At 41.1% G+C, this 26609-nt stretch overlaps 1 protein-coding gene across 3 annotated transcripts in view; it reads right to left on the bottom strand.

Moving 5' to 3' along the window:
• Positions 1 to 335: 335 nt before the first annotated feature.
• The window catches only part of FGFR1OP (FGFR1 oncogene partner), a 42162-nt gene continuing 15888 nt past the window's right edge, over positions 336 to 26609 (bottom strand). For 2 of the 3 annotated variants that reach the window (XM_003271786.4, XM_003271785.4), the window contains 6 exons: positions 18574 to 18800; positions 16311 to 16423; positions 14594 to 14662; positions 8531 to 8570; positions 7224 to 7320; positions 336 to 1007 (listed from right to left, as the gene is read on the bottom strand). In XM_003271786.4, coding sequence (XP_003271834.1) covers positions 933 to 1007; positions 7224 to 7320; positions 8531 to 8570; positions 14594 to 14662; positions 16311 to 16423; positions 18574 to 18800 — 621 coding nt within the window. In that variant the 3' untranslated portion in view covers positions 336 to 932. Of the gene's footprint in view, positions 1008 to 7223; positions 7321 to 8530; positions 8571 to 12866; positions 13338 to 14593; positions 14663 to 16310; positions 16424 to 18573; positions 18801 to 26609 lie in introns of those variants that run through there. The other variant, XM_030809965.1, reaches the window with a different exon arrangement.

The following is a 26609-nucleotide window of genomic DNA, read 5'->3' as shown; positions in this document are numbered from 1 at the left end:
AAGGGTTACAATGAAATTATGTACAGTATATAAAGCTTGTCAAACTGAACATGGTCTTAGGCCATTACTACTATTTCATTCCAATTTGGATTTTAATACAATTAACTTACAGATCTGAAATAAAAGCACTGCTTAATGGTTTCAGATGCATTTTGGTACTGAATATGTTTCAAGGAATCTTTACAAATAATAAATTACAATGAAGAGAACCTACGACTAAAGCTGCTTACATGGACAACAGGAGGAATGACGATTGCAAATGTTATGTTATTGACAATTCTATGAATTAAAACTCATAACCACTTCTAGATTTCTTTAAAACAAGTAAAACTAAATAGCACACACAAGAATACTTTAATATAACCTTAATGGTCTAACAAACCTTCCAAATGGAAGGAAATACAAAATAAAGTTGACACATCAAATTTAACTTATACTAATATACTTCAGTATTACAAATTTACCAAGTCATTTTGCCAACTATGTGTAGAACCACCTAATATCGAAACATACTATGGTGGGTAAGCTCTGATTCCAGAGGGCTAAAGACAAGGTTTTCAAAGATCACACGTACCAGCAGCCACACACACAAAGGGTTGTGCGATCCTACGGCTTTATTGACACCTTTCGTCATGCTCTTAACACTGATGTTTTCATGGGTTCCTTCCCTGTAATGAAACTGAGTATAGATAATCAATTTCCATAAAGAAATGTACAGCTAAATTAAGAATATTAAATCTTCCACACATGGGCTCAAATAGGAAGTATTTTGTTTAGTAAAATGAAAATTACTTTTAAAAAATATCTGCAGTGTTTTTGAAATGCAAGGCACCAATAGAGAGCAGACATTCCAGCTGAGTGATTGTCTGGAAAAAAAGAAAATGGAACTGGTCAGTCCTCTGTCCTTGTTAATTAGAATACTTCCTTCGTGTCTATGCAACATCTTCCAGATAATCCGCAACATCACTGAGCTGGGATACAGTCAGGTCTTGTGTGAGGTCATCAAGCTTTGTTGTTCAAAAGAAAGAAAATAATTAAGTGTCAGAATGTGAGTAGTCTTATTTTAAAAAATCGAAACCACAATGAGATACCACCCTACTCCTCCAAGAATGGCCATAATCAGAAAATCAAAAAATAATATAAATGTCGGTGAGGATGTGGTGAAAAGGGAACACTTTTACACTGTTGGTAGGAATGTAAACTAGTACAACCACTATGGAAAACAGTGTGGAGATTTCTTAAAGAACTAGAAGTAGAACTACCGTTTGATCCTCCAATCCCACTACTGGGTATCTACCCAGAGGAAAAGAAATCATTATATGAAAAAGATACTTGTACACGCATGTTTACAGCAGCACAATTCAGAATTGCAAAAACATGAAACCAGCCCAAATGCCCATCAATCAACAAGTGGATAAAGACATTGTGGTATATACATACCATGGAATACTACTCAGCCATAAAAAGGAACAAACAGGCCAGGCACAGTGGCTCACGCCTGCAATCCCGACACTTTGGGAAGCTGAAGCAGGCAGATCACCTGAGGTCAGGAGTTCAAGACCAGCCTGGCCAACATGGTGAAACCCTGTCTCTACAAAAATACAAAAATTAGCCAGACAATATAGCAGGTGCTTGTAGTCCTAGCTACGTGGGAGGCTGAGGCGGGACAATCACTTGAATGTGGGAGAATTGCTTGAACCCGGGAGGCAGAGGTCGGAGTGAGCCGAAATTGCACCACTGCACTCCAGCTTGGGTGACAGAGCGAGACTCTAACTCAAAAAAAAAAGTAACAAAATAATGGAATTTGCAGCAACCTGGATGGAATTGGAGACCATTATTCTAAGTGAAGTAACTCAGGAATGGAAAACCAAACATCATATCTTCTCATTTATAAGCAGGAACTAAGTTATGAGGATGCAATGGCATAAGAATGATACAATGGACTTTGGGGACTCCAGGGAAAGAGTGGGAGGAGGGTGAGGGATAAAAGGCTCAAATTGGGCCCAGTGTGTACTGCTAGGGTGATGGGTGCACCAAAATCTCACAAATCACCACTAAAGAACTTATTCATGCAACCAAACACCACCTGTTCCCCCAAAACCTATGGAAATTAGAAATAAAAAACTAAGGCAGGCGCGGTGGCTCACGCCTGTAATCCCAGCACTTTGGGAGGCCGAGGCAGGCGGATCACGAGGTCAGGAGATCGAGAACATCCTGGCTAACATGGTGAAACCCCGTCTCTACTAAAAATACAAAAAATTAGCCGGGCACAGTGGCGGGCGCCTGTAGTCAAAGCTACTCAGGAGGCTGAGGCAGGAAAATGGCGTGAACCCGGGAGGCGGAGCTTGCAGTGAGCCGAGATGGCGCCACTGCACTCTGGCCTGGGCAAAAGAGCGAGATTCCGTCTCAAAATAAAAAAAGGAAATAGAAAACTAAAAATTAAAAAAACTGTTGCTGTCATTAAAGCATTACTTTATACTTCATAAACCAACTCATATTTAAACCTGTGTTGAGACGCAATTTGCCCAATCTTTTGAGTCCAATGTTTTACGATTACTCTCAAATATTTCAAGTGAAAATTTAAAATAAAACACATCTTAGACATTATTCCAATTTACTCTAAGAAACAAATTAGTGAAAAATTGTATTAAACTTCTTTACCTGAGCATAGTCCCAATGTATGATTCTTTTCACAGGAAGTATCCCTCTATGAATTGCTAACTCTAAAACCATAATTTATCCACGTTAAATTTCATAAAAATTCATTAAAATGTATAATTTGGCAGCTATCCCTTCTTATGTTTTCAAATGATGGTATAGAACATTAAGTTTCTAACATCAAACTCGACATGGTGTGACACACTTTAACACTGTGCCACCTGAAGCCAGATCATGAGTCCTTTTGGAGGCTGAAGTGAAAACAGAAGGGCAGACAGGACGGCCCATGGAGTCTCAGACTCCCGGCCCCGGATTCACAAAGTGTTGTAAGAAATGACTGATTTTTACTTCCGTTTAAACTACTTGTAAACTAGAAAGTTAACCTATTAGCCAACTTGTACCTATTCATTTGTATAAATATGATGATGGAGAAAGGAAATATTAATAGATATGTAAGCATAATGCAGGCTGGGAAAACATCATTTCTTAAGTAAGGAAAAAACCATGGGTGAAGATACAGGCTCCAGAATATAGAACATACAGCTGGGCAGGTCCCACTGACAGCTGAACAAGGACAGAACCCAACCTTCCCGGTCCCACCTAGACTCATCGTGGTGGCGACAGACCAGGGAACAGCCACAGCCACACCCACACACACACTCTTAGGCATCATCTATGGCTGTCTTCTCCATACAATGGCAAAGTGGAGTAGTTATGGCCTGCAAAGCCTAAAATATTCACTACGTGGCCTTTTAGAGAAAAAATGTGCCAACACCTGGGCCAGATAATAACACACAAGAATAGGAACATCTCGTAGAGATCCAACAGTTCCATCCTGAGATACTGTGAGATGCTTTTATTTGTTTGTTCATCTGCCCCCCACATATCCTCTCATTTTGTTATTCTTCGGATATTCAAAAATTTAAGTTACAAGTAAAATCCTTTTCAACAAATAAGTCCTTGCCCTTCCTCTCGGTCCAAACACAGTCTTGCTGTAAAACTATCTCACAAAGAAAATTACTAGGAATCTTAATTACAGTTCTTATGCATTCAATTCATATCCAATTTACACGAAAACTGAAAAGTCAGAAAAGCTTGCAGACAGATTGTAAAACAGACTGTGATACCTTGGAACTGTAATTTTCTCCTCCCATCATTATTACAGAGTGAAATCAGTAAGGTATTCCATTTCGTTTACAAAGTAATTGAGTGTTGTATTAATACAAATGCTAAACTACAGACAAGAGTGAATACAGGAAAAACCGTGGATTGAAAAGGATCTTAATCTAGATAATTCAGTTATTGGAGGTCATTAATTTAGTTTTGCTTTAAGGCAAATAAAAGACCACAGTAACAACCAGAAACTTCCAAGAAGAACAGCTTCATTTAAAGTAGTTACCAAGAAAGAAAACTGAATGAACAAAAGATAACTAGAAATAAATGGCTATTTAATAAAGCCTTTCCACCAGGTATGGTGACTCACGCCTGTAATCTCAGCACTTTGAAAGGCCAAGGCAGGGCAATCACGTGAGGCCAGGAGTTTGAGACCAGCCTGGCTAACATAGGTGAAACCCCGTCTCTACTAAAATTACAAAAATTAGCCGGGCATGGTGGTACATGCCTGTGGTCCTAGCTACTCAGAAGGCTAAGGTAGAACTGCTTGATCCCAGGAGGCAGAGGCTGCAGGGAGCCAAGATCCAGCCATTGCACTCCAGCCCAGGCAACAGTGAGACTCTGTCTCAAAAAAAAACAAATAAAGGCAGCTTTCATGCCTCATTAGTTTTAGAATAAGAACTCAAAGTGACCAACTTAGTTCAAAACTACATAGATTTTACATCACAAAATAAAAATATCTAAAATGTACACTTTGAGTCTTGAAAGGGAAACAAAGGATCCCTGTGATAGCAAGCTTCATACAAATCAACAGGAACTTTTTGTAAGATTTTGAGAAGTTTTATGAAGTGTAAATGATCACGTTTGCTGAATTAGATTGCTGTGCATTCACAGAAACCTGGGATGCACACTTATGTTCTGTCCCTTAGGAACGTGTGGCCCTCTTCCTCCAACATCTACCTATGTCTTTGCTCGTGCTGGCTCCCGTGCAGAGACTACCCTCCCCAAGGCCTCTGCTCCTAGTTCATCCTCTGTCATTTCTGGTTCAAAGTCACCTCCTAACAACCCTGCTCCTCCCAACATTCTGTCTCTTCACACAGCACCCTCCAGTGAAGCTCTGGAATCAGGGCAGCACTGACACGTCCCGGGATCTCCCTTCTGTTCTCATGGCGCTTACCACGTTCCTCCTCCGCCCTCGCAGAACCAAGTCAGTCATCTTTCAAAATCCCGGTCAAATATTAGTTCCTGCTTCTGAATTTTCATGGCCCATAACAAGTGCCATATGCCACTTTTTATCTTGATTTTCCTATGTTTGTGTACATGGCTTTTCTCTCTCTGATCCTGCATAAATTTGAGGGAAGAAGTCTATATCTGTGCCTACGACAGAAATGTCTATTGTGACTACAATCAATAATAGTGTTAGATACCATTTATGAATGCCTATTCTGCTAAGCACTGAGCTATATGCTTTACACGCTTATCTCTAAAATTTTCACTATCACCATCTCTGTTGCAAAATAGATGTGAGACCCAAGGCCCCAAAAGTTAAATAACTTGCCAGGCGCGGTGGCTCACGCTTGTAATCCCAGCACTTCGGGAGGCCAAGGCGGGCAGATCACGAGGTCAGGAGATCGAGACCATCCTGGCTAACATGGTGAAACCCCACCTCTCTAAAAAATACAAAAAATTAGCTGGGCCTGGTGGCGGGTGCCTGTAGTCCCAGCTACGCAGGAGGCTGAGGCAGGAGAATGGCGTGAACCCAGGAGGCGGAGCTTGCAGTGAGCCGAGAGTCTCGCGCCACTGCACTCCAGCCTGGGCGACAAAGCAAGACTCCGTCTCAAAAAAAAAAAAAAAAAGTTAAATAACTTGGCCATATTTGTGAGTAGTAAGTAGCAGCTCCAGGACTCAAACCCAGATGTGATGAACTTACAGAACTTGCCCATTCCACTGAGCTATCTCCTTCCTCACACCCCCACATCCCCAGCCCTGTGCTTTCTAAATAGTAGGTGCTTAATGGACACTGGTTTTGGTCACCTTGGCTGAAAGATGACCAAATTGTCTGCTGTCTTCTTACTGCAAAGAATACAAATGCTTTTGTGTTCCCCAGGTGCCCAGTATCAATTCTCTGCACAGAAGGCTTTAGAAAATGCTTCCTGATGAAGTACATTGACTGTCAAAGTCCATTCTACGTAAATGGCAAAATTATCTAAATTTAAGCTTTTAAGTGAAAATTTCTAGGAACACTGATGTGCCAAACCCAGTGAGTAGGACCCAGTGAGAAGCAGTCTAACAAAGCCCAGACTCCTGGATGCCATCCAGGGCCCCCAATGGCAAAGGGATACCACACCTCCTCTTCAACCCACATCATTTCACAAATCCTAGCTTAACAGTCATTTATTCGAGTCCTCTACCTCATATTTAAAGAATCCTTCTATAGTTTCTTTGGTACAACTTTAAAGCAACATTTTTCAGGCCTCTTTAGGATGATGCAGGGTGAAAAGAGAAAGCTAAATTTAGAATTATAAGGGTATAATACATCAGGAATTAGAGAAGTGCCTTATATATTATCATTTAACCTTCAAAATAATCCTATCACATAGGTATTAATACTTCCATCTTACAAGTAAAGAAACTGAGGGTCAAAGGTTAAAGCTTAACTAAGAAAATATATGAAAGAATAAGAATGCAAACACGGATGTTGCTGACTTAGATTGTGTGGTTGCATTGTAAACGCTACCTCTCTCAAGGGCCTTCTCCCTGTGTGACGATCACAGTGCTTGAAATATCCCACCTCGTTCTGGAAAGCAAGTACCCACCCAGCCATGGCAACCTCCAACCTAACTGGTAGGCTCGTCTGAGCTGGGGACAGCTTGATGTGGGTACTGACAGGTGACCCTGCAATGCTACAGCTCACCATCGAAGGATCTTCTGTTCTCTGCCCACATAAAAAGGTCAAGTTTGGATCTCAAATACGGACTCTAACTTTATGGCCTACTGTCTTGTCTCCTGTGGATTTTAGCCCAGCCTGGCTTGCATGTTCAGATGTCACAAATGGCCAAGATGACCACTCTCTCTGCACTCCAGGCTCAGCTTCCTCCTGTGATCACAGTGCCCTATACTGACTTCCACCAATGACACCAGGTAGTCAATTCTCACTAGGCCTGACCCACCCTGATCCCTCTTAATCCACAGCAATCCCAGTGCCCCAGGAATAATCCTCAGGCATTTCAGCAGCGAGACTTGAGTACCAAAGGAAGTGACAACCAAAACCAATCTTACCCATTCATCAAAGACATTCTTTATAAACTCAAGCCAGGTCTCTGTCATGACTTTTCATAATTTTCAACTGTTTTCCTACTAATTAGTATGAATTTGGAAGCTTTACAGTAAATCAACAAATAGGTTAAAAAAAAAAAAAAAAAGCACTCTATGGGAAATGCAGAACACCATACCTTATCACTGGTATTGATGTCATCTATTTCCACAGAAAGGTCTTCTTCTATCTCTTCACCAATACTTATCCCACTTTTCTCTGAGCGATGGCTGGTACTAATTTCAGGAGGGAAAAAAAAATAAGAACTCTGAAAATAAACATTTAAAGAGATTAACTACCATTCTTTAAACATTCAGATATTTCTTTTAATCCTTTAAGTAAAATATAATATTAACTATAATTAATTTCATACATATTGTCTTGCTTGACCCTTAAAATAATGTAGCAAGGGCAGCAGCAGTCAAGTCAATGTAACAGATGAGACAAAGGTTCAAAGCAGTGACTTTGGTCACAATAGCAAGAAAGAAACAAACCCAGATTTTTACAATTTCATCTACTACATCATGCACTTTCTCAAAAACTGTATAATAAATTATAAAAAATAAATACAGACTTCCAATTGGAAAGATAACCTGTCAATTAAATAAAATTCTCAGGCATCTAATTTAAAATTTCGAATCGTATCCATAACAAATATTACTTCTACATTACATATTATCTTTCTGTGTATAAGAAAGGAATCGACAGGGCGCGGTGGTTCTCATCTGTAATCCCAGCACTTTCGGAGGCCCAGGTGGGTGCGTCACTTGAGGTCAGGAGTTCAAGACCAGCCTGGCCAACACGGCAAAACCCTGTCTCTACTAAAAATACAAAAATTAGCCAGGCGTAGTGGCACGTGCCTATAATCCCAGCTACATGGGAAGCTGAGGCAGGAGAATGGCTTGAACCCGGCAGAAGGTAGTTGCAGTGAGTCCAGATTGCGCCACTGCACTCCAGCGTGGGCAACAGAGTTAGACTCTGTCTCAAAAAAAAAAAAAAAAAGAATGGCAATCTTACTAGGGCAGATCACACATTAGGAAATGTGATCTGAATCAAAAAACTAATTTGAGAGCATAATTATTTTAAGTCAAATGGAGACAATTCCTGCCACAAAAAGGTATGGAAGGAAGAGAAAATCAGCACTTATGACACGGCAACTGAACTGCTTCTAAATGACTTCTCAGTTAATTCTTCAGTGTTTCTCTTCTTCTTACCAAGTTTCCTGAACATAATGTGACTGTCTATATTCTAATGTAAAATCAAAAACATGCTCTAAAATCAAATATTTAATTTTGGATTAAATATCTTTTCTTCACCTTCAATCAATATGAACAACAGAATCAAATACACTAAAATAAGCACCAAATGTAATTTTGTCTTGTCTGTGCTCGGAAATTGTTTACAAATATGTATATATTTATATATTTGCCCAATAGTTTTTCTTACCTGTTAAAATCATCAACATAGTCATCGTCTTCTCCAGTTCCTGATAAGTTTAAGAAAAGATATGTTACATCTAACGTGCGTCACAACTTACCTGCCATTAAACACACATTTCCTTAAAAAAAATTAATTATATTGCATCATTTAAAAAGTCCCAGACTAGAAATAACATTTTAAGCATATATAATATGAAGACAAATGACACATGAAATACCTCAGAAATAATAAACAGTTACAAGTGACTATAAAATGTGGTTAACACCTCATCTTTACTCCAGGTACTCTAAGGCAATTAACATGGGGCACACTCACCATTAATAAGGTCCCTTGACTTACTTGCATATAGCAATAGCAAGTCATCATCAATCCCCTCTAGGTACTAGAGGAACTACTGAGCGTTTTCAATACGCTAATTGTTTTGTTATAAAAGTTAAAAAACACTCATGAGGTGTGAAGAGGCCATGGAGCACAGCAAATAAGGGCACCTTCAGTCAGACAGAGCCGGGCTCAGGCCTCAGACCTGCCACTCAACAGCTCTGCGACCTGGGAATGTGAGGTGCCCTTTCTTGGCCATGTCCTCAGCTCTGACGTACAGCCAAAGCCACACCAATAAGAGTTAACATAAGGATTCAGGTACATGATGTGCTGAACAGAGACCTTGGTCCACAGTAAGATCTTAATAAAAGGCAACTGAATGAAGGTGGGATGGTGAATAGTGAGGCAGTGTTACCAGTTTCTCAAAGTGCACCACAAGCCTCTGACAAAGCAGGCACCTTCAGATCAACTTAAGGCTATAAAGGACAAATTTGCAAATCAGCAGCCCTTCCCTCCCAGGACTTCTGAGGGCTAGATAAGGAAAAAGGTTGTCAGCCTCAAAGCAGACTTGGAGGCACATGAGAGCCAACTTAAAATGTGAATGGACGGCCTATGAAAGACCCAGGAAGCATGTACAGCCAGCCACATGCAGAAGATGCAGATCACAAAAAGACCTGGCGTGACAGAGAGCCATTCAAAGACCCTGCGGGCCTTGTCCTCGATCTTCCCTCAGATAAGGCTGAACTGGCTCTAAATCAGTCAGACTGCTGAGGGGATTCAAGCTCTGTCCAGACAGTTAGACAAGGTAATTCTCTTACAGCCAAATCCTATGATTAATTTATCAAGCAGGTGAGTGATGAGTAGGCCCCCTAGAGGTATAGCAATGACTAAGATGGTATCTCTGATCTCAAGGAGCAAACACTCTAGTGAAGAGAAACAGTGGAACAAACCAAATACTGCTAGTGCAATTGGAAAGAACTCCAAGGTAGCAACTGAGTAGAAACCTAGGTTGCAGAGGTACAAATTATTGGGGACAGTGTGTTCCAAGAAGAGGAACATGTGAAAGGCCCTGAGGTGGGGGAGGGTGCGGTGGTCTGAAAAACCACCAGTGCAGCCCAGAGCAGTGACGCACGTCTGTAATCCAGCTATTTGGGAGGCCGAGGCAGGAGGATCACTTGCACCCAGGAGTTTGAGACCAGCCTGGGCAACATTGCAAGACCCCCTCAAAAATTAAAAATTCTATTTTTAAAATTTTAATTTTTAAAATACCATCTCAAAAAAATAAAAATAAAAACCACCAGTAAGGAAGCCATACAACCATAAAACAATGAATTTGGGGGACAGAATGGGTGGAGGAAGAAAAAAGGAGTGGCGATCAGAGGGGTTGGCAGAAGTCGGATCATTAGGGCTTGGTTGGTTGCAATAAGGATCTTAGCCTGAATACAAAGGGAAGCTGTCTGGGGTGGGGTGGGGTGGGGGAAGACAGGAGTCAAAAAGTGCAGGGAAGCACTATCTCACTTCTGTTTTCCCAGAGATAATCGTACCACTGCCAGAAGAAATGTGTGTACAGGAGGCAACAATGAAACTAAGGAAAGCAGAAGGCTGTCAGAAAGTCCAGGCCAAAGATAACAGGGGTAAAGGCTTGGGTCAAGGCAGGTGTCCCACAGATAAGACAGATGGGTAGATGATATGGGGTGGGAAGAATATCAGCAAACGAAGAAAACATGAATCCTTGTTACTGCTACACCCAAACCTTGCCCAGTAATGAACTGGAAATCCCTGATCATAAGCAGTCAGGAGGGACATGTCAGGAGCTTCCTCTCCTCTTGAGAATCAAGAGCTCGTCTCCACTGTAGCCTCAAAGGTTAAAGGGCTGCAAGTGCTTGACAGAAACCAGGCACTGTCAGGGCCGAGAAGGAGAAGTGGAAATCTGACTAAACAAACTACGTATGTGGCTGCTTTGCAAGTACTAAGTAAAACCAGCAGTGGCAGCTACTTAAATGTCAGCCTCCAAGGACCCATCGTAGTGTTCCTATGTGTGAAGGCCAGTGAGGAGAGCAGAGGTGGACACTGAGCTGAGACAGCGAGGGCAGCTGTGGCTGCAGTGTGGATAAAGGAAGCTAACTGGATTCCCCACCTGCCAGCATTTGTAGCCAATTTAAAACACGACTGTCAGGCCTCTGAGCCCAAGCTAAGCCATCATATCCCCAGTGACCTGCACGTGTACATCCAGATGGTCTGAAGCAACTGAAGATCCACAAAAGTAGTGAAAATAGCCTTAAATGATGACATTCCACCATTGTGATTTGTTTCTGTCCCACCCTAACTGATCGATGTACTTTCTCTCCTCCAATGTACATCTCTCCAATGTACAATCTCCCCCACCCTTAAGAAGGTTCTTTATAATCTCTCCCACCCTTAAGAAGGTTCTCTGTAATTCTCCCCATCCTTGAGAATGTACTTTGTGAGATCCAACCCCTTCCCCCAAAACATTGCTCTTAACTCCACTGCGTATCCCAAAACCTGTAAGAACTAAAGATAATCCACCACCCTTTGCTGACTCTCTTTTTGGACTCAGCCCACCTGCACCCACGTGAAATAAACAGCCGTGTTGCTCACACAAAGACTGTTTGGTGGTCTCTTCAGACAGACACATGAGACAAAGATATTTACTGAATAATGTGCTATAATTCATTAGATTCTGACTTCTTGGTTATGTATTGTTTAGTATTACAATAATTTAAGCCAGTGTCAAAATGATTAACAGAATACATATAGGTTAAGCATCCCAAATTCAAAAATTTGAAATCCAAACTTGAATGAAATCCAAAACTTTCTGAGTGCTGACGTGATGCTCAGAGAAACTGCTCATTGGAGCATTTCGGACTTTCAGATTTTCAGATTTGGGATGCTCATGTGGTAAGAAAAATGCAAACATTTCAAAATCCAAAAAAATCCAGATTCTGAAACACTTCTGGTCCCAAGCATTTGCATTAAGGGATACTCAACCTGTACTACATTACTTTAAGGGTCAGCAAATTTTGGCCCTCAGGCCAAGGATTCTTTTCTTCATTTTTTGACAGTCTCTCCTCCCCATCCCATACCCTGTCTTATCTGCCCTTACCCCAGTCATCTTTGGCCCGGACTTCCTGACAGCCTTCTGCTTTCCTTACTTTCATTCTTGCCTCTGGCTGATGACCTGCTTTTGTTCAGCCTGTGAACTAAGAATGGCTTTCACATTTTTAAAGATTGTTTAAAAAAAAAACCACACACACACACACACACACACACACACACACACAAAGACTATGTGAGAGACAGTACACGCCGTCCACAAAGCCTAAAATATAGACTATTTGGCCCTTTACAGAAAAAGCTTAGCAACTCTTGCTTTAAATATGCAAAGTACCTATCTATAAACACTCCATTTGGGCACCTTTAATTAATATTTGTCTGCCAAACTAAAATAGATTGTGCTCTAAAGCTTTATTTGTAGATTATTTCTTTGGAACTCAGAATTTATGTTCCCATTGAAATGACTATTTCAATATGTCTAAATAACATACAGGCAGTAAAACACAGTGGTGAGGGCTCTGTGTGATGCATCAGGACTCTAAAAGCAGCATGACCTTGGGCAAGTTACTTAACCTAGATTCTTCATCTGTAAAAATGGAGATAGTAATAAAACCTACCTCATAGGATATGAATTAAATAAAATAATTCCTTGGTACAGTGCCAGGCACTTATCACTAACATCATTATTCTCCTAGGCTGGTCCACTAACATCTGTCTATATATTACTCAAAATACCTAGAGTACTGTATATTTAAGATGTAAAAAGCCCAAACAGAAAACAACATTGTTGCAAAACGAAATAAAACTTTATTTCTACTGAATCCTAAAGCCTAGCTAAATGACAAACATCCAGCTAGTGAAATGGTAGTTCTCACCTGCGTAACTACCCCAACTCCAACCCGAGGTATGCCTAAGTCCCAAGAGAAAGTGAAGGAGCACACCGCCCTCCTGCCTGTACCCAGCAACTCTGCAGCCCCAGCAACCACATTCCCTCCTGAGGATGAGAATTCTCAGCAGCTCCCCACTCAGAAACAGGCGGGAAAACCTTCACTTTGGTAAGAGAATAGAGCAGTCAGATAAAAAAGCTAAAAGGTTTGGCAACAGAGTGAAACACCATAAAAGTGAAAAAAAACAGAACACAAAGGGGACAGGGCAGCCATCACGGTGCAGAGGTCAGGAGTAAAGTCTCTGGTGGCAGTTAGCCATTGAGGTTGAGTGGAAAAGAACATCTAATGGCAACCACAACCACAGCTGACAGGAAAAGCACAAGGGTGGGAAAGGGGGCAGGCCCACCTAGCTGGCCAGCCGGCAACCAGGACGCACAAAGAGCAGAGGGCGGCACAACCAGCAACTCAGTTACCGGGACTCCAGGGCACTGTGTGGAACAAGAATCCGGGCAGCTCAGGGAACATTTATTCTTCTGCAAATGGGGGAACAAAGTAACATAAAAACTAACATTTACTAGGCACCTACCATGCCAGGCACTGTACTTTAATTTACATATGAAGAGATATTTAAATCCTATTTACTCTTTAAAACGAGGCAGATGCTATTAGTTCCACTTAACAGATGAGGAAATAGCAGTTTAGTTTATCTCCCTATGCTACCCATCAATCAGTGCCACATCTGAGATGTCACTTCTATCCAACTCCAAGCCCAGGTTCTTTGCACTATCCAGAATGTCTCTCCAGAAGAGGGAAGGGCATTCTGGGAGCTGCCCCTCGGACAGGGCTGGGTTTTAAAAGCACATGGGGACACAGCTTTCTTTCTCCCCAACCTGCCTGTGAAGCTGTCTTCCAATGCTTCCATGTGTGAGTGATTACAGACCAGGAAGCGATCCCATCCCATCACATCCACAGAGAGCACAGGAAGTGGCCATTGAGAACCTGGCTACACCGTTTCCTTCAGGTCAGCAAGTTTGCCTTTACATAAATGAGTTTGCCTAAAGTATGCCTGTCACCCTGCTACAGTCTTGCACAGAACAGAACACTGAATGAGAACTGTGCTCTCAACATATGGCCCAGGGCTGGGTAATGTTCACATTGATACTCTTACTTCCATAGGAATGAATGTACTTACATGGCAGGCTTACCAACTTCTGCTCCATAGAACAGAACTGAACACATCTCACAATTTTTCTTTCAATAAGTCTGTTTCCCCATTAGACTGAATTCTCTGAGGCCTGGACCATGTACTACCAGCATCTAGCAAATGGCTCTGCCTCTGCACAAATTTTTCTCAGTCTGAACTGAAATATCTCCCCTTCTCTCTTACACATCTACTTTACCATGAAGCTTCTGCACAGAAGTCATTTCTTATAAGAGGTCTTCCCTGAATGCCAAGACTGGACAAAGGTAACCTACTAGCCATTTCTATATCCATATATACTGACCCTTTTACACTCAAAATATCTGTAGGTGACCGTTTAATGTTCATATTCCTGACCAGAATTTAAACTCCATGAAGACAGAGGTTCACGAGGACATGATAGCTGTTGCTGTAGCCATCTCTCACATAGCGTGTAATCCTGAACACGTAAAAGCCATTCAAACACCTGCTGAATGAGCAGCGGCAGGAAGGTGCTCAGCATAGGCAGACGGAGTCACTTACTTTACAACCTTCCCCTAAAAATAATCACTTTAAAACGATCAACACAAAAACTAGAAATCTAGTTACCTAATCCAAGTGATCCAATTTTATCACTGATCAATTTCAGATCTTTCAAAACTGTATTTCCCCTTTTGCCTGTGAACAGGAGAAAATATTAGCATTAGAGTGACTTCGAAGACAACAGTCTCTAAACCACATCAATTTTTGTTGTTGTTCAATATGGGGCTTCTTTATGACAGGAGCATAATAACCTAAAACTAACGAAAAAATAAACTGTGATTAATGAACGCTTAAGCTATGTATCACAACCTTTTGAGACGGAGTCTCACTCTGTCACTCAGGCTGGAGTGCAATGGCGCAGTCTCGGCTCACTGCAACCTCCGCCTCCCGGGTTCAAGCGATTCTCCCACCTCAGCCTCCCGAGTAGCTGGGACTACAGGCGTGTGCTACCACACCCGGCTAATTTTTGTATTTTTAGTAGAGACAGGGTTTCCCTATGTTGGATAGGCTGATCTCGAACTCCTGACCTCGTGATCCACCCACCTCAGCCTCCCAAAGTGCTGGGATTACAGGCATGAGCCACTGCGCCCAGCTACATCCCTTTTTAAACCATAAACAATACTACTTTATTGGAACACAACCACCAAAAAACATTTTTTGCCTCATTATAAGACATCATTTTCCATAAGCAGCCCTGTTAGGTATGAATTCAAAGACTACTGTTAATTATTTTCATGAATCTTATTTTTCCTTTGAACTTCTAAATTTTTCTTCAATGCAGCTGCTATTTCACTTACTAAAGTGACATCCTCACTGGTTTTTTAGTCCTTTGTTCTCAATGTCCTCTCTAAATGATCATTCTCTAATCAGTGTCAGAATGACATGTTCATGATGTCCTGGATTCCTTTCTTAAAGGTGGCAGTAACCACGGGAAAGAAGCAAATGGGAAGGGATGCGGACATTATAAATACATGGCTGGTTTAAGAGAAGCAACAGGCCAGCTCTCTTATGTGCCCTAGGAAGTCCCACGGTATATCAAGCAATACAAAAAGATTCGGAAATACTGGACAATTATGCAAAACGCATACTGCAAATTCTTAGTGAATCTAATTTAGGAAACTTTCTCAAAAGAGGTACACGTGCTCTGAAACACTACGCTAATTAAATACAACATTTACTATGTTACGGTTTCCAAAGGACCTCTGCCCATCTTACATGTTCAGGGCTATGCTTTTTAAATTCCTATCACTGTGTGTGGGGAGAGGTGGGAAAGTAACTGGTGCCAGAGCTAGACTCTTCCATGTGTAACCAGTGCTCTTTAGCTCTGCTGCATTTACGATGACATGTCAGGTCATTCTTCTTGAAAATGATCTGCAGAATAATTTTTTATTTAACATTTTATGATACTGTGGTATCACCAAATTTTTAAAAATTAATTGAAAGTAAATCCAACTCAAGTCACTGTAAATGTCCAAAAAAGGAGAGATGATTTAAAAATTATATTTCTATAGATAATAAAAATCAGCTAAAAAGTCAACTTCCCAAAAGCATTCCGAAGGTATATAGGTATAGGAAGGGCCAGAATACAAAACAACATATAAAATATGACCACATTAGAAGTAACAAAACACAACAAAATATTAACAGGAAATATCTCTGAGTGATAAGATGATAGGTTATTTTAGTGATTCTCCTGGAAAAAAAAAAATCAACAATAATCATATAGCGCTTAATTAGAGAAAAAATATCCCGAGTATTCAAGCCTACATCTTTGGGCACTTACTCTCACAGTCTTTTAAAGAAGGGGCTCCCGCCAGGGAGCTGAGTCCACTTTTTAAGGGGGGTGCATCCGAGAGCGAGGCCAGGCTTCCTGCTTGCTTCCTAGGTTCATTCCTCCTAACAAGAAACAAGGACCGTTAATCGGTGCTCTTATGTTCTGCCACTAAACACTTTTATTCTGCCACAGAAACAAAAGCAACTTAAAGATATTTTATATGCACAGTGGCTGGAAACCAAGAATATACACTTTAAAGATTCAAAACCATAAAGTATACCAAGGGAGTGCAAACTACAGATCAACCACAATCAGCACAGCCAAGGTGTAAGAAATCAGCTCACCTCTCTTTAGAATTCTGTTGGATATCTTATAAACTAAATTGACCTTTTCACTGTGATTTTTTTCAGAAGCCCTTTTCCATTACCCAGACATGCAGCCAAGGGACAATACAGGAGTTTACCAGCAAATAAGTGCCACCTCTCAGATTAAATATTGTTTACAGAAGTCACAAACAGCCATGCTGATGAACTCCCCTTAAAGTCATGACCACTAACCTCAAGGGGACCCTTAAAACCGCCCAACAACCCTCCGAGTTTCCACAGTCCCTTCTCGCCTTACTTTCTTATAGAAAGATTTCATGCTTTCTCCACTCTCCTCATATCTCCAACCTCCGTCCTCCATCCTCAGTCAACTATGAACTCAGGTGACAGCTTGCACAGGTGCCACCATCATATCTACCCCCTGCCTACAATGAGACCCACACGCTCTCCACTTTTCCAGCAAACACAAGCCCCTGCATGGGATTCCATTGCGGTGCAGCCCTCCAGGAGTTCTCTTACTCCCTTACATCATTAATTCTTCCATCTTTAAAGCTGAACAGCTCTCGTCAGCATACATGCTGTTATTTCTCCCACCTAAACACGTTTTCCAGCCCTGAATCCTGCCCCTCCAGCCACCACCCTGCTCCTCTGCACACTTTTACAACTCATCAGAAACTATTTGTCATTTACAATACTTTCCTGTCTGTCTTGAATGCACTCTAATTCTCTAACCTGCCTCGCACCCCCATTCCAACAAAACTGTGTCAAGGTTATCACTGACCTCCAGATGGCTAAATCCAATGGCATCATACAGCTGCTCCTCCCTACCGCCGCCTCCAAAGACACCACTCTTCTGGTTCCATCTCCTCTGCTGCTTCTAGCTCCCCACTCTGGCCTCAAGGTGCACAGGAGCTGCTTCCTTGGTGATCCTCTGTAGTCTCCCACACCCCACATTATCTACAAACTGATGACTCCTAATTTACATCTCCAGCCCAGACGTCTCCATCAATCCCAAAGCATATACTCAATAGCCTACTTTGGATTTCCACTAGCAATCTTCTCTAACTTAGCACAGCGACAGGGGCCTCCAGGCTGTCATGCCACCTGTCTGTGTAATCCACTCTTGCTCTTGCCACTCTTCATCTAATGTGTTTCCAACCTTCTAGTTTTGCAGGCTAAAAACCATGATGCCGCTCTGTGTATTACTTTTCTCTAGCACTTACTGGCAAATCCTTTTCCATCATTAACGGCCTCCTACCCGGAAACTCTAAGTCCAACCTTGCCCAACAACCTCGGGATCCTTCTGTAATGTAAGCCAGATCAAGATCCTCAGGGCTTCCAGTCTCAAAGGAAAGCCGTCCAGCCCCTCATCTCGAGTCCACCTCATCCGATCCCCATCTTGCTCTCTCTGCTACCCCCAACTCGCCTCCCTGCTGTCTGTTTCCTCTCCCCAAAGCTCCATCAACCCACAGCAACTCCCTTACCTCCTCTAGCTCTTTGCTCACTGGGCACCTCCAAGTGAGGCCCCCTCCAATTTGGACAGCTGACATGCACCTGCCCTGACCACACACTCGGGCTCCCATCACTGCTCTGCTCTCGTCACCCAGCACACTGCAGCATAACCCTCATTGCCTGACTCTGTCACCAGAGCATGAGCTTCCTGAGGGCAGGAGTCTTCCCTCTCCTATCATTGCTGCACCCCACCCTGGAACAGCCCTGGCAAGTGGCTGACACTCAATCTACACTTACTTGTTGGAATAAATCATGTCTAGGTTTTTCTAAAACCTGGGACTGTTTTACAACATGAAAGGCATTAACAACGCATAGTCAGATTTATGGATCTAATAATTATAAACCATCCCATAGTTCATTATTTTTTAACTGTAAATTGAAAACATTTATCTTATTTTTAAACCCCTAGTCTCATAGCTCAAAAACCATTTACTCACAAACCATAAGTTTTCTCTGGCTTAGGAATGGGATCATCAAAGAAAGAATCTCCTTCCATATCATCTTCATCTGGACAAGGGCCGGCTTTGTCTTTGCCATCTAAAGTTCTGTTGCTTAGAAAAGATCCAATTTTTGTTTCATGGGACAGTAAATGAAGGCTGCTTTTGCTCTTGGGTTCTGACAAGGAGACACTTGTATCACTCTGATTGGCCTCATCATTTGCCTTCTAGAAAGAGAGGGAAAGAGAAAAGGCCTCCTTGGTGAGATAAAACTTTAAGATATTTTAACTAATAAAAGAAGTCTCATGAGCATAAGCAAACCTGTGTTTGTGTGTGTGCAACCTTTGTGTGTGTGTGTGTGTGTGTGTGTGTGTGTGTGTGTTGGGGGCAGCTCTCAGCAGCGTGAACTGCAGAGCAATGCCATGATTCATCACTCCATCCCCAGGATTCCTAACATGGCAAACTTTCAAAGGGGGAAAAAATATTAGAGAAATATATTAATACCATTCCTTTCCTCTTTCCCTAAATGGAAATACCTTTAGTATACCTATCCCATTTATAAACACTTTCCCATTGAGAAACAATTTCCCATCTCCTCTTCCATATGTCATTGCTTCATAAATTATCTTAATACATTTTCAACTTGAAAACAGGAGAGACCGTTACTATTAAAGGAGAAAAGAAAGATTACTTCATATGAATGAACCAAGCATTAAAGTAGTCATCAGTAAAAATAGCAATTTTCCATCCAGTGCTAAACACAACAGGCATCAAGGTGAAAGATGCTGCTTTCAACCACTCGTGTTTCTAACATAAACATTTGCTAATCAAAATAATTATCTCAATTCTGACTTCCAGGGTAACTTCCTAACCTATACCTCATTTTGATGTCCATGGACGTGTGTGTGTGTGTATTTCTCTATGTATATTAACATCAGTGTTATAAAAAAATTCTGAATCATCCTTATCCATGCCCTTGGATATAGAGTGATGTTACCACTTTTCTTTTTTGTTTTCAGGGAGTCCTAACCTTCACAGCCAACTTTCACTCCATTCTTGGTCAGATTTCTTTCTGCCCTTAGACGGCTCTATGTTAATAATAATAATGAAAACAAAAAATAATGCTAGTAATAATAAAAGCAGCTAACATTTATGGAGAACATTCAAATGCTTCACCTTATCTCATTTAATCTTCAAAATGGCCCTATGATCTGGAGATAGCTTTATCTCTGTGGATATAAATAAGGAAACACAGAGACAGACATTTATGTCACTTGTCAAAGTCTCCAGGTAGTTAAGAAGGTCAATATCAAAGTCAAAGCCTGATTCCAGAGGTTAACTCAATATTTATGCTATAAAGCTAAATTATAATGAATTTGTAGGCTTTATGGGTTAAAAATGGCAATTTCCCAAAATTCAGCCTTGCATACTAAAGAGAGCAGTATTGTGTAAAATACCTGTGAAGTACTAGAAAAAGCACTCACCTGAAACAAGGACTCTGGAATGTAGTCCAAAATTATTAACTCCATTTTTTTTCTTTCTTTTTTTTTTTTTTTTTTTAAGAAACAGGGTCTCACTATGTCACCCAGGCTGGTCTTAAAACTCCTGGGCTCAAGCAATCCTCCTGCCTCAGTCTCCCAAGTAGCTGGGTTTATGGGATTGCAGGCACAAACTACACCCAGTCGTATAATCTTTTTTTTTTTTGAGACAGAGTCTCGCTCTGTCACCCAGGCTGGAGTGCAGTGGGGCGATCTGGGCTAACTGCAACCTCCACCTTCCAGATTCAAGTGATTCTCCTGCCTCAGCCTCCTGAGTAGCTGGGATTTCAGGCACGCGCCACCATGCTCGGCTAATTTTTGTATTTTTAGTAGAAACAGGGTTTCGACATGCTGGCCAGGCTGGTCTCGAACTCCTGACCTCAAGTGATCCACCCGCCTAGGCCTCCCAAAGTGCTTGGATTACAGGCGTGAGTCGTGAGCCACTGTGCACGGCCCGTATAATCTTAAGTAAATTGATTTCCTAGGCATGAGTTTCCTCAAGAATTGAACTAGATTCGTATTTTTCAGATCAAATTATATCTAGGAAAGGATGGATGGCTGAGAAAGAATTAAAGAGTAGTAACTACTGAAGCATGTTGACGAAAATCTGGGTTAGACATTACTGAACAAGATGCTCTTGAAGGATGGTTTCACTTTTCATATGGGTACAGACAGAATGCATTATGCATGTCTTGTGATATACGTTTACACCTTTACACCAGGTAGAGGTCTTGACTAGTTGACAGTAGGCAAGATATATGCTGTGCAAATCTTACTGCCTTCTAGAGAGCTATACATTCCATGTTATTAATATAAATTAATGATTATAAAGAGATGACTGAAAAAATAAATACCAACTTATAATTTTAGACAACATATCTTCAAAGAGACAGAAACTTTCAAAAATTTCCTAACAACTTTCTTGACGTTTTCCTGGTATTATCAAATATAGAAAAGTATTATGTAGTTCACACCAGTTGTAATTTCTGATTTTTACATTGTTTTAATAATGGATTTATATCTTTTTAAAAGAATATTCATTTGGAAATAAATACCCTGATGTGATATTTAAACATATGTACAATGACAGAGCCTGTGGCCATGAGAGATTCTCTCCTTCTAAACACTCATGAGAAAGTGCCAAAGAATAACTGGCATTAAAGAAACTGAAAAATGTAAATGTAAAGCAACATTATGAGAAACAATAATTATTCTAATTTCCCCAAGAATTCACACTGCCAACATAACTTAAATCCACATAATGAACTATCTAATATCAAAGCTGAGCAACTAATAGGTATCCATGATTATTTTTTGACAGGTTTGGCCAATATTCCTGCTATAGACAGAAAGACCAGTTTTAGGAAGACAAGTTTTGCGGAGAAGGGCATTATTATATTACACAACACATACTTGTAAACATAACAGAATTATTTTAAAAATATAGTTCTCTTAATCCAGGGAGTAAAAATACATTCTGAAACAATCTGCTTTGGAACTGCTCTCAAAATCAAGTTCTAAACCACACAGTAACATGTTACTACTTTATAACTATGGCTCATTTTTGCCAAAAGACCATTACCAACTAGGTTATTAATGAATTCACTAAACTTAATTCCAAATAAACTTCACTATTTAAAAAAATCTACATGAAGAGGAGAAAGATTTGTCATCAACACATTTTGCAGATTAAAACCAAAGTACTGAAAACGTTGAAAGCAGTTTCAATGGTTCCTCCATGTATATGGCAGATGTATGCGTGTACACAGATGCTCAACCCACAACAGCGCTTCACCTGATAAACCGTCAAGTGAAAATCTCATGAAGTTGAAAATGGGCACTTCATAGACATGAAGTGCAAAAACACAATATCCAAAAACTGCTGGCTATTCAGTCCCCCGGCATCAGAGTGCCTCGTGACCACATGGGTGACTGGAAGCCATGGCTCAAGGTCACTGCCTGACCCCGAGAGAGAATCATACCACCGATTACTGTCCTGGGAAAAGATCAAAACTCAACGTATGGTATCTATTTAACATATATCACTTTTGTACCATCATAAAGTCGAAAAAGCATAAATCAAACTGTTGTAACATTGGGGACCATCTGTATACGTATGTATACCCTGGAATCTGCTTTAAAAACCCTTATCATGAGTTAAGACGAACTTATGTTACGTACATAAACTTCAGTTACTTGGGTTTTGTATCACCTGGATTTGGCTAAGTTGAAGATTCAAAATGAAGCTAAATAACTAAGGTTAAGTATTGTTTAAAAACTAACAAATAAGATTTAAAAAATATAAGGCCAGGCACGGTGGCTCACACCTGTAATTCCAGCACTTTGGCAGGACGAGGCGGGCATGAGGTCAAGAGATCGAGACCATCCTGGCCAACATAGTGAAACCCCGTCTCTACTAAAAATACAAAAAAAAAAAAAAAGTTAGCTGGGCGTGGTGTCACGCACCTGTAGTCCCAGCTACTCAGGAGGCTGAGGCAGGAGAATCACTTGAACCCAGGAGGCGGAGGCTGCAGTGAGCCGAGATCACGCCACTGCACTCCAGCCTGGTGACACAGCGAGACTCCGTCTCAAAAAATAAATAAATAAAAATAAATAAAAAGTATGTACACTGGCCGGGCCCAGTGGCTCATGCCTATAATCCCAGCACTTTGGGAGGCCGAGGCAGGTGGATCATGAGGTCAGGAGATCCGAAACCATCCTGGCCAACATAGTGAAACCCCGTCTCTACTAAAAATACAAAAATTAGCTGGGCATGGTGGCACGTGCCTGTAATCCCAGCTACTCAGGAGGCTGAGGCAGGAGAATCGCTTGAACCAGGAAGTTGGAGGTTGCAGTGAGCTGTAATCGCGCCACTGCACTCTAGCCTGGCGACACAGCGAGAATCCATCTCAAAAAAAAAAAAAATACACACATACATATCAGGGCAATGCCTTAGAATTCATTCTCTGGACAAGCACAGAAGTTATGGGTCAAACTGTATCCCACAAATGAAATATGTTAAAACCCCTAACTCCCAGTACTTCAGAGTGTGACCTTATTTGGAAACAGTGTCCACTGCAGATGTATTTAGTTAAGATGAGCCCATTCAGGAGTAGGGTGGGCCTGGGTCCTAACCCAATGACTGGTATCCTTGCTGGGGAGAAGAGACACAGAGAAACACAGGGAGAAGTCCATGTGAAGATGGAGACAAAGACTGGAGTAATCCATCTACAAGGCAAACATCATCTGGATCTAGCAGCCACCAGAAGCTACAACAGGAGCCACAGCCCTCTGGGCACCTTGATTTCACATTTTTAAGCCTCTAGAACTGTGACACAATACATGTGTTGTTTTAAGCCACCCAATATTGGTATTTATATTACATCAGCCCTAGGAAACAAATCGAGTCATTTATAACAAAAAACTAAAACAAGTTTTGTCTTTTCATAAAAGTGAGGGACCTATTGCACAGCACTGTAACGGTCATTAAGTTCTCTTGGCTGGAGCTCAAGACTAATAATAAGCTCTATGGGAAATTATAGTGCAGCCATAAGAAAGCTTTAGTATGTATTTAAATTATCCAATAGTACACTCATATAATAAAGAAGCCAATCATTTCTAGATTAACAAAAAGTCAGCACTAGAGAAGTTTCACAGTGAAAAACCTTAATTTTTCAGTAGTCAAAAACTGAATTGTATCACTAGACTGTCTTAAGAACCTGAAAAAAAAAAAAAAGAATTTTTTCCAAACTGTTCACGTAGGAGAAACATCAGTCAAAGAAATACTATTGTTTTGCAAAAGTATTCAAAAAATTCATGCAATACATCTGTCCCTCAGTACCCAGGACCCCTGCAGACACCAAAGTCCGAGGATGCTCAAGTCCCTCATATACAATGCTGTAGTATTTGCACATAGCCTACACACATCCTCCCATACACTTTAAATCATCTCTAGATTACTTGTAATACCTAATAAACGTAATGCTATGTAGACAGTTGTATACCATTATTTTAAAATTTGTATCATTATTGGCCAGGCGTGGTGGCTCACACCTGTAATCCCAGCACTTTGGGAGGCCAAGGCAGGCAGATCATGAGGTCAGGAGATAGAGACCATCCTGGCTAACACGGTGAAACCCCGTCTCTACTAAAATACAAAAAATTAGCCGGGCATGGTGGCGGGCGCCTGTGGTCCCAGCTACTCAGGAGGCTGAGGCGGAGAATGGTGTGAACCCAGGAGGCAGAGCTTGCAGTGAACCCGGGAGGCAGAGCTTGCAGTGAGCCGAGATCGTGCCACTGCACTCCAGCCTGGGCAACAGAGAGACTCCATCTCAAAAAAAAAATAAATAAATAAATAAACAATAAAAAATAAATAAAATTTGTATTATTATTTTTTATAACCATTTTCCATTTACATACGGTTGAATCTGCAGGTATGAAAGCAATGCATATGAAACCTGCAGATATGAGGCTGACTGTATTTAACTGTCTTCCCCACCCATGCCTCTGCCCCCCACCTCCCTCCCTGCCAATGACAGTTTCTGATCCATGACTTATTAATGAATTATTTAGAGAAGTAATTTTACTACAGTTCTAACAGACATGTATTTTGAAAGTTTAATTTGCTCACCTAGAAAAGTAAATACTGTAAAATTCCAGGACCACAAAACAAACCTTTCTAAAAACTCAACTGCTTCTAGAGAAACTCTTCCCTTCCATCTATAAACAATCTGTAATTCCTACAGATCACAATAGAACCATGATTTTCTAGCTTTAGGAGTAAGACTTAAACAGGACCCTATAAATAGCGTTTCTACTTTCTATACCCTCAGCCCTCTCACCCTACCCAACCAGCAGCTCATGGAGTTCAGTTAACAGGTGGTGCCAAGATGTCAAGTCTAGAATCTCGAATGGTTAGGATTACAGAGCTGACCAGGCAGAAACGGAAGGGCTAAGTGTAGGAACATTCATGCATCCATGTATCCATTCATTCAGGATGATATGAGAGTGTGACAGGGAATGAGAATGCCTGGTTTGGAAAATCCTGAGGTGACTGCCAAAGATACAAAAACATATGCCCAAAACCTACATGTACTGTGAAAAAGCATCTCAATACATGTTAGTTTTAAAACACCTTAAAACTGGGCCAGGCACGGTGGCTCATGCCTGTAATCCCAGCACTTCGGGAGGCCAAGGCAGGAGGATCACTTGAGCCCCACAGTTGAGAATCAGAATGGGCAACCATAGTGAGACCGCTGCCTCTACATAAAAACATTTTTTTAAAAATTAGCCAGGTGTGCTGGCATGCACCTGTTGTCCTAGCTACTCAAGAGGCTGAAGTGGGCACTTGACCCCAGGAGGAGAAGCCTGTGGTGAGCCATGATCGCACCACTGCACTCCAGCCTAGGCGACAGAGTGAGACCTTGTCTCTAAAAAGAAAAAGACACCTGAAGACTATTTGTAAGAAGAAAGCATGATCTTTCATATTACATTTAATATAATGATAAAGAGCAACTAATTCTAAATATTAAAAACACAAAAATATAGATCTTACTCAACATTTCCAACTAAATGGTAAAAACCTAAGCTAATAGGCCCTATCAAAAGTCTGTTACCATTTTCTGATACTTTTTTTTCAAACAATTAGGATGTTTGGTACAACGAAATAGAATACAATGAGATAAATTATCACAGATGATACTTTGGAAGTCAGCAAGTGTTAATATATATTTCAAAATTATTAATTCATTTTTAAAATGCCCTCCCATTTCATATTTATACTCCTTGTATACCAAATCTTTTATCTTTAATCTTTATTTTTATCTTTGTCTCTCAGCAACGACAAAAATAAGAACTTCAGTTTTGCCCAAGTTACATCAGTTCAAAAACCCTACAAATCAATTCTAATTATACATATGAATTTTTTTTTAAGTTTATTTATAATACGAATATAGCTTCCCTGAAGAAAGTGCCAAGGGTCTCTGAATGAGCCACTAGTACTTGTAGCCTCCTGCATTCGAAAGCAACCGGACACACACGACACTCCTGATCAGTGCTCCAGAGCTCCGGGAGCAGCGGTACCCTGGGCCCTCCTGCATCACATGCCCAGTTCACGTCTGTAGGACAGGCAGGGCTCCTATGATGGCTTTGCACACCTTGGGAGATGCCACTCACCTACCATGCGGATGGCTCCATCTGGAATCTTGCTGTGTACAACCTCAACCACCACATGCAACATAGCATCTGGATGATGAAGACGTTGAGAATGTTAAGGCTACTGGGAACTCACTGCATGCACAAGGCAAAGCAGAAAGGCAGGGGAACAAAGAGCTAAGGGCTTACCCATGTAAGTAAGGCTGGCAATAGGCCACATGGGGTACAATACAGACTTCTCACAAGGCAGTTCAGAAACAAAATCAGAAATGTACAGGGAAAAAGGTTTCCAAGTGACTGAGGAAGCATCCTGGCCTCAGGAACACAACAACGAAATAGAAGAGA

This window comes from Nomascus leucogenys, chromosome 3 (genome assembly GCF_006542625.1).
Source record: "Nomascus leucogenys isolate Asia chromosome 3, Asia_NLE_v1, whole genome shotgun sequence".
Classification (NCBI taxonomy): domain Eukaryota; kingdom Metazoa; phylum Chordata; class Mammalia; order Primates; family Hylobatidae; genus Nomascus; species Nomascus leucogenys.
Note: the sequence above shows the minus strand (reverse complement) of the source record. Positions and strands in the feature narration are given on the sequence as shown.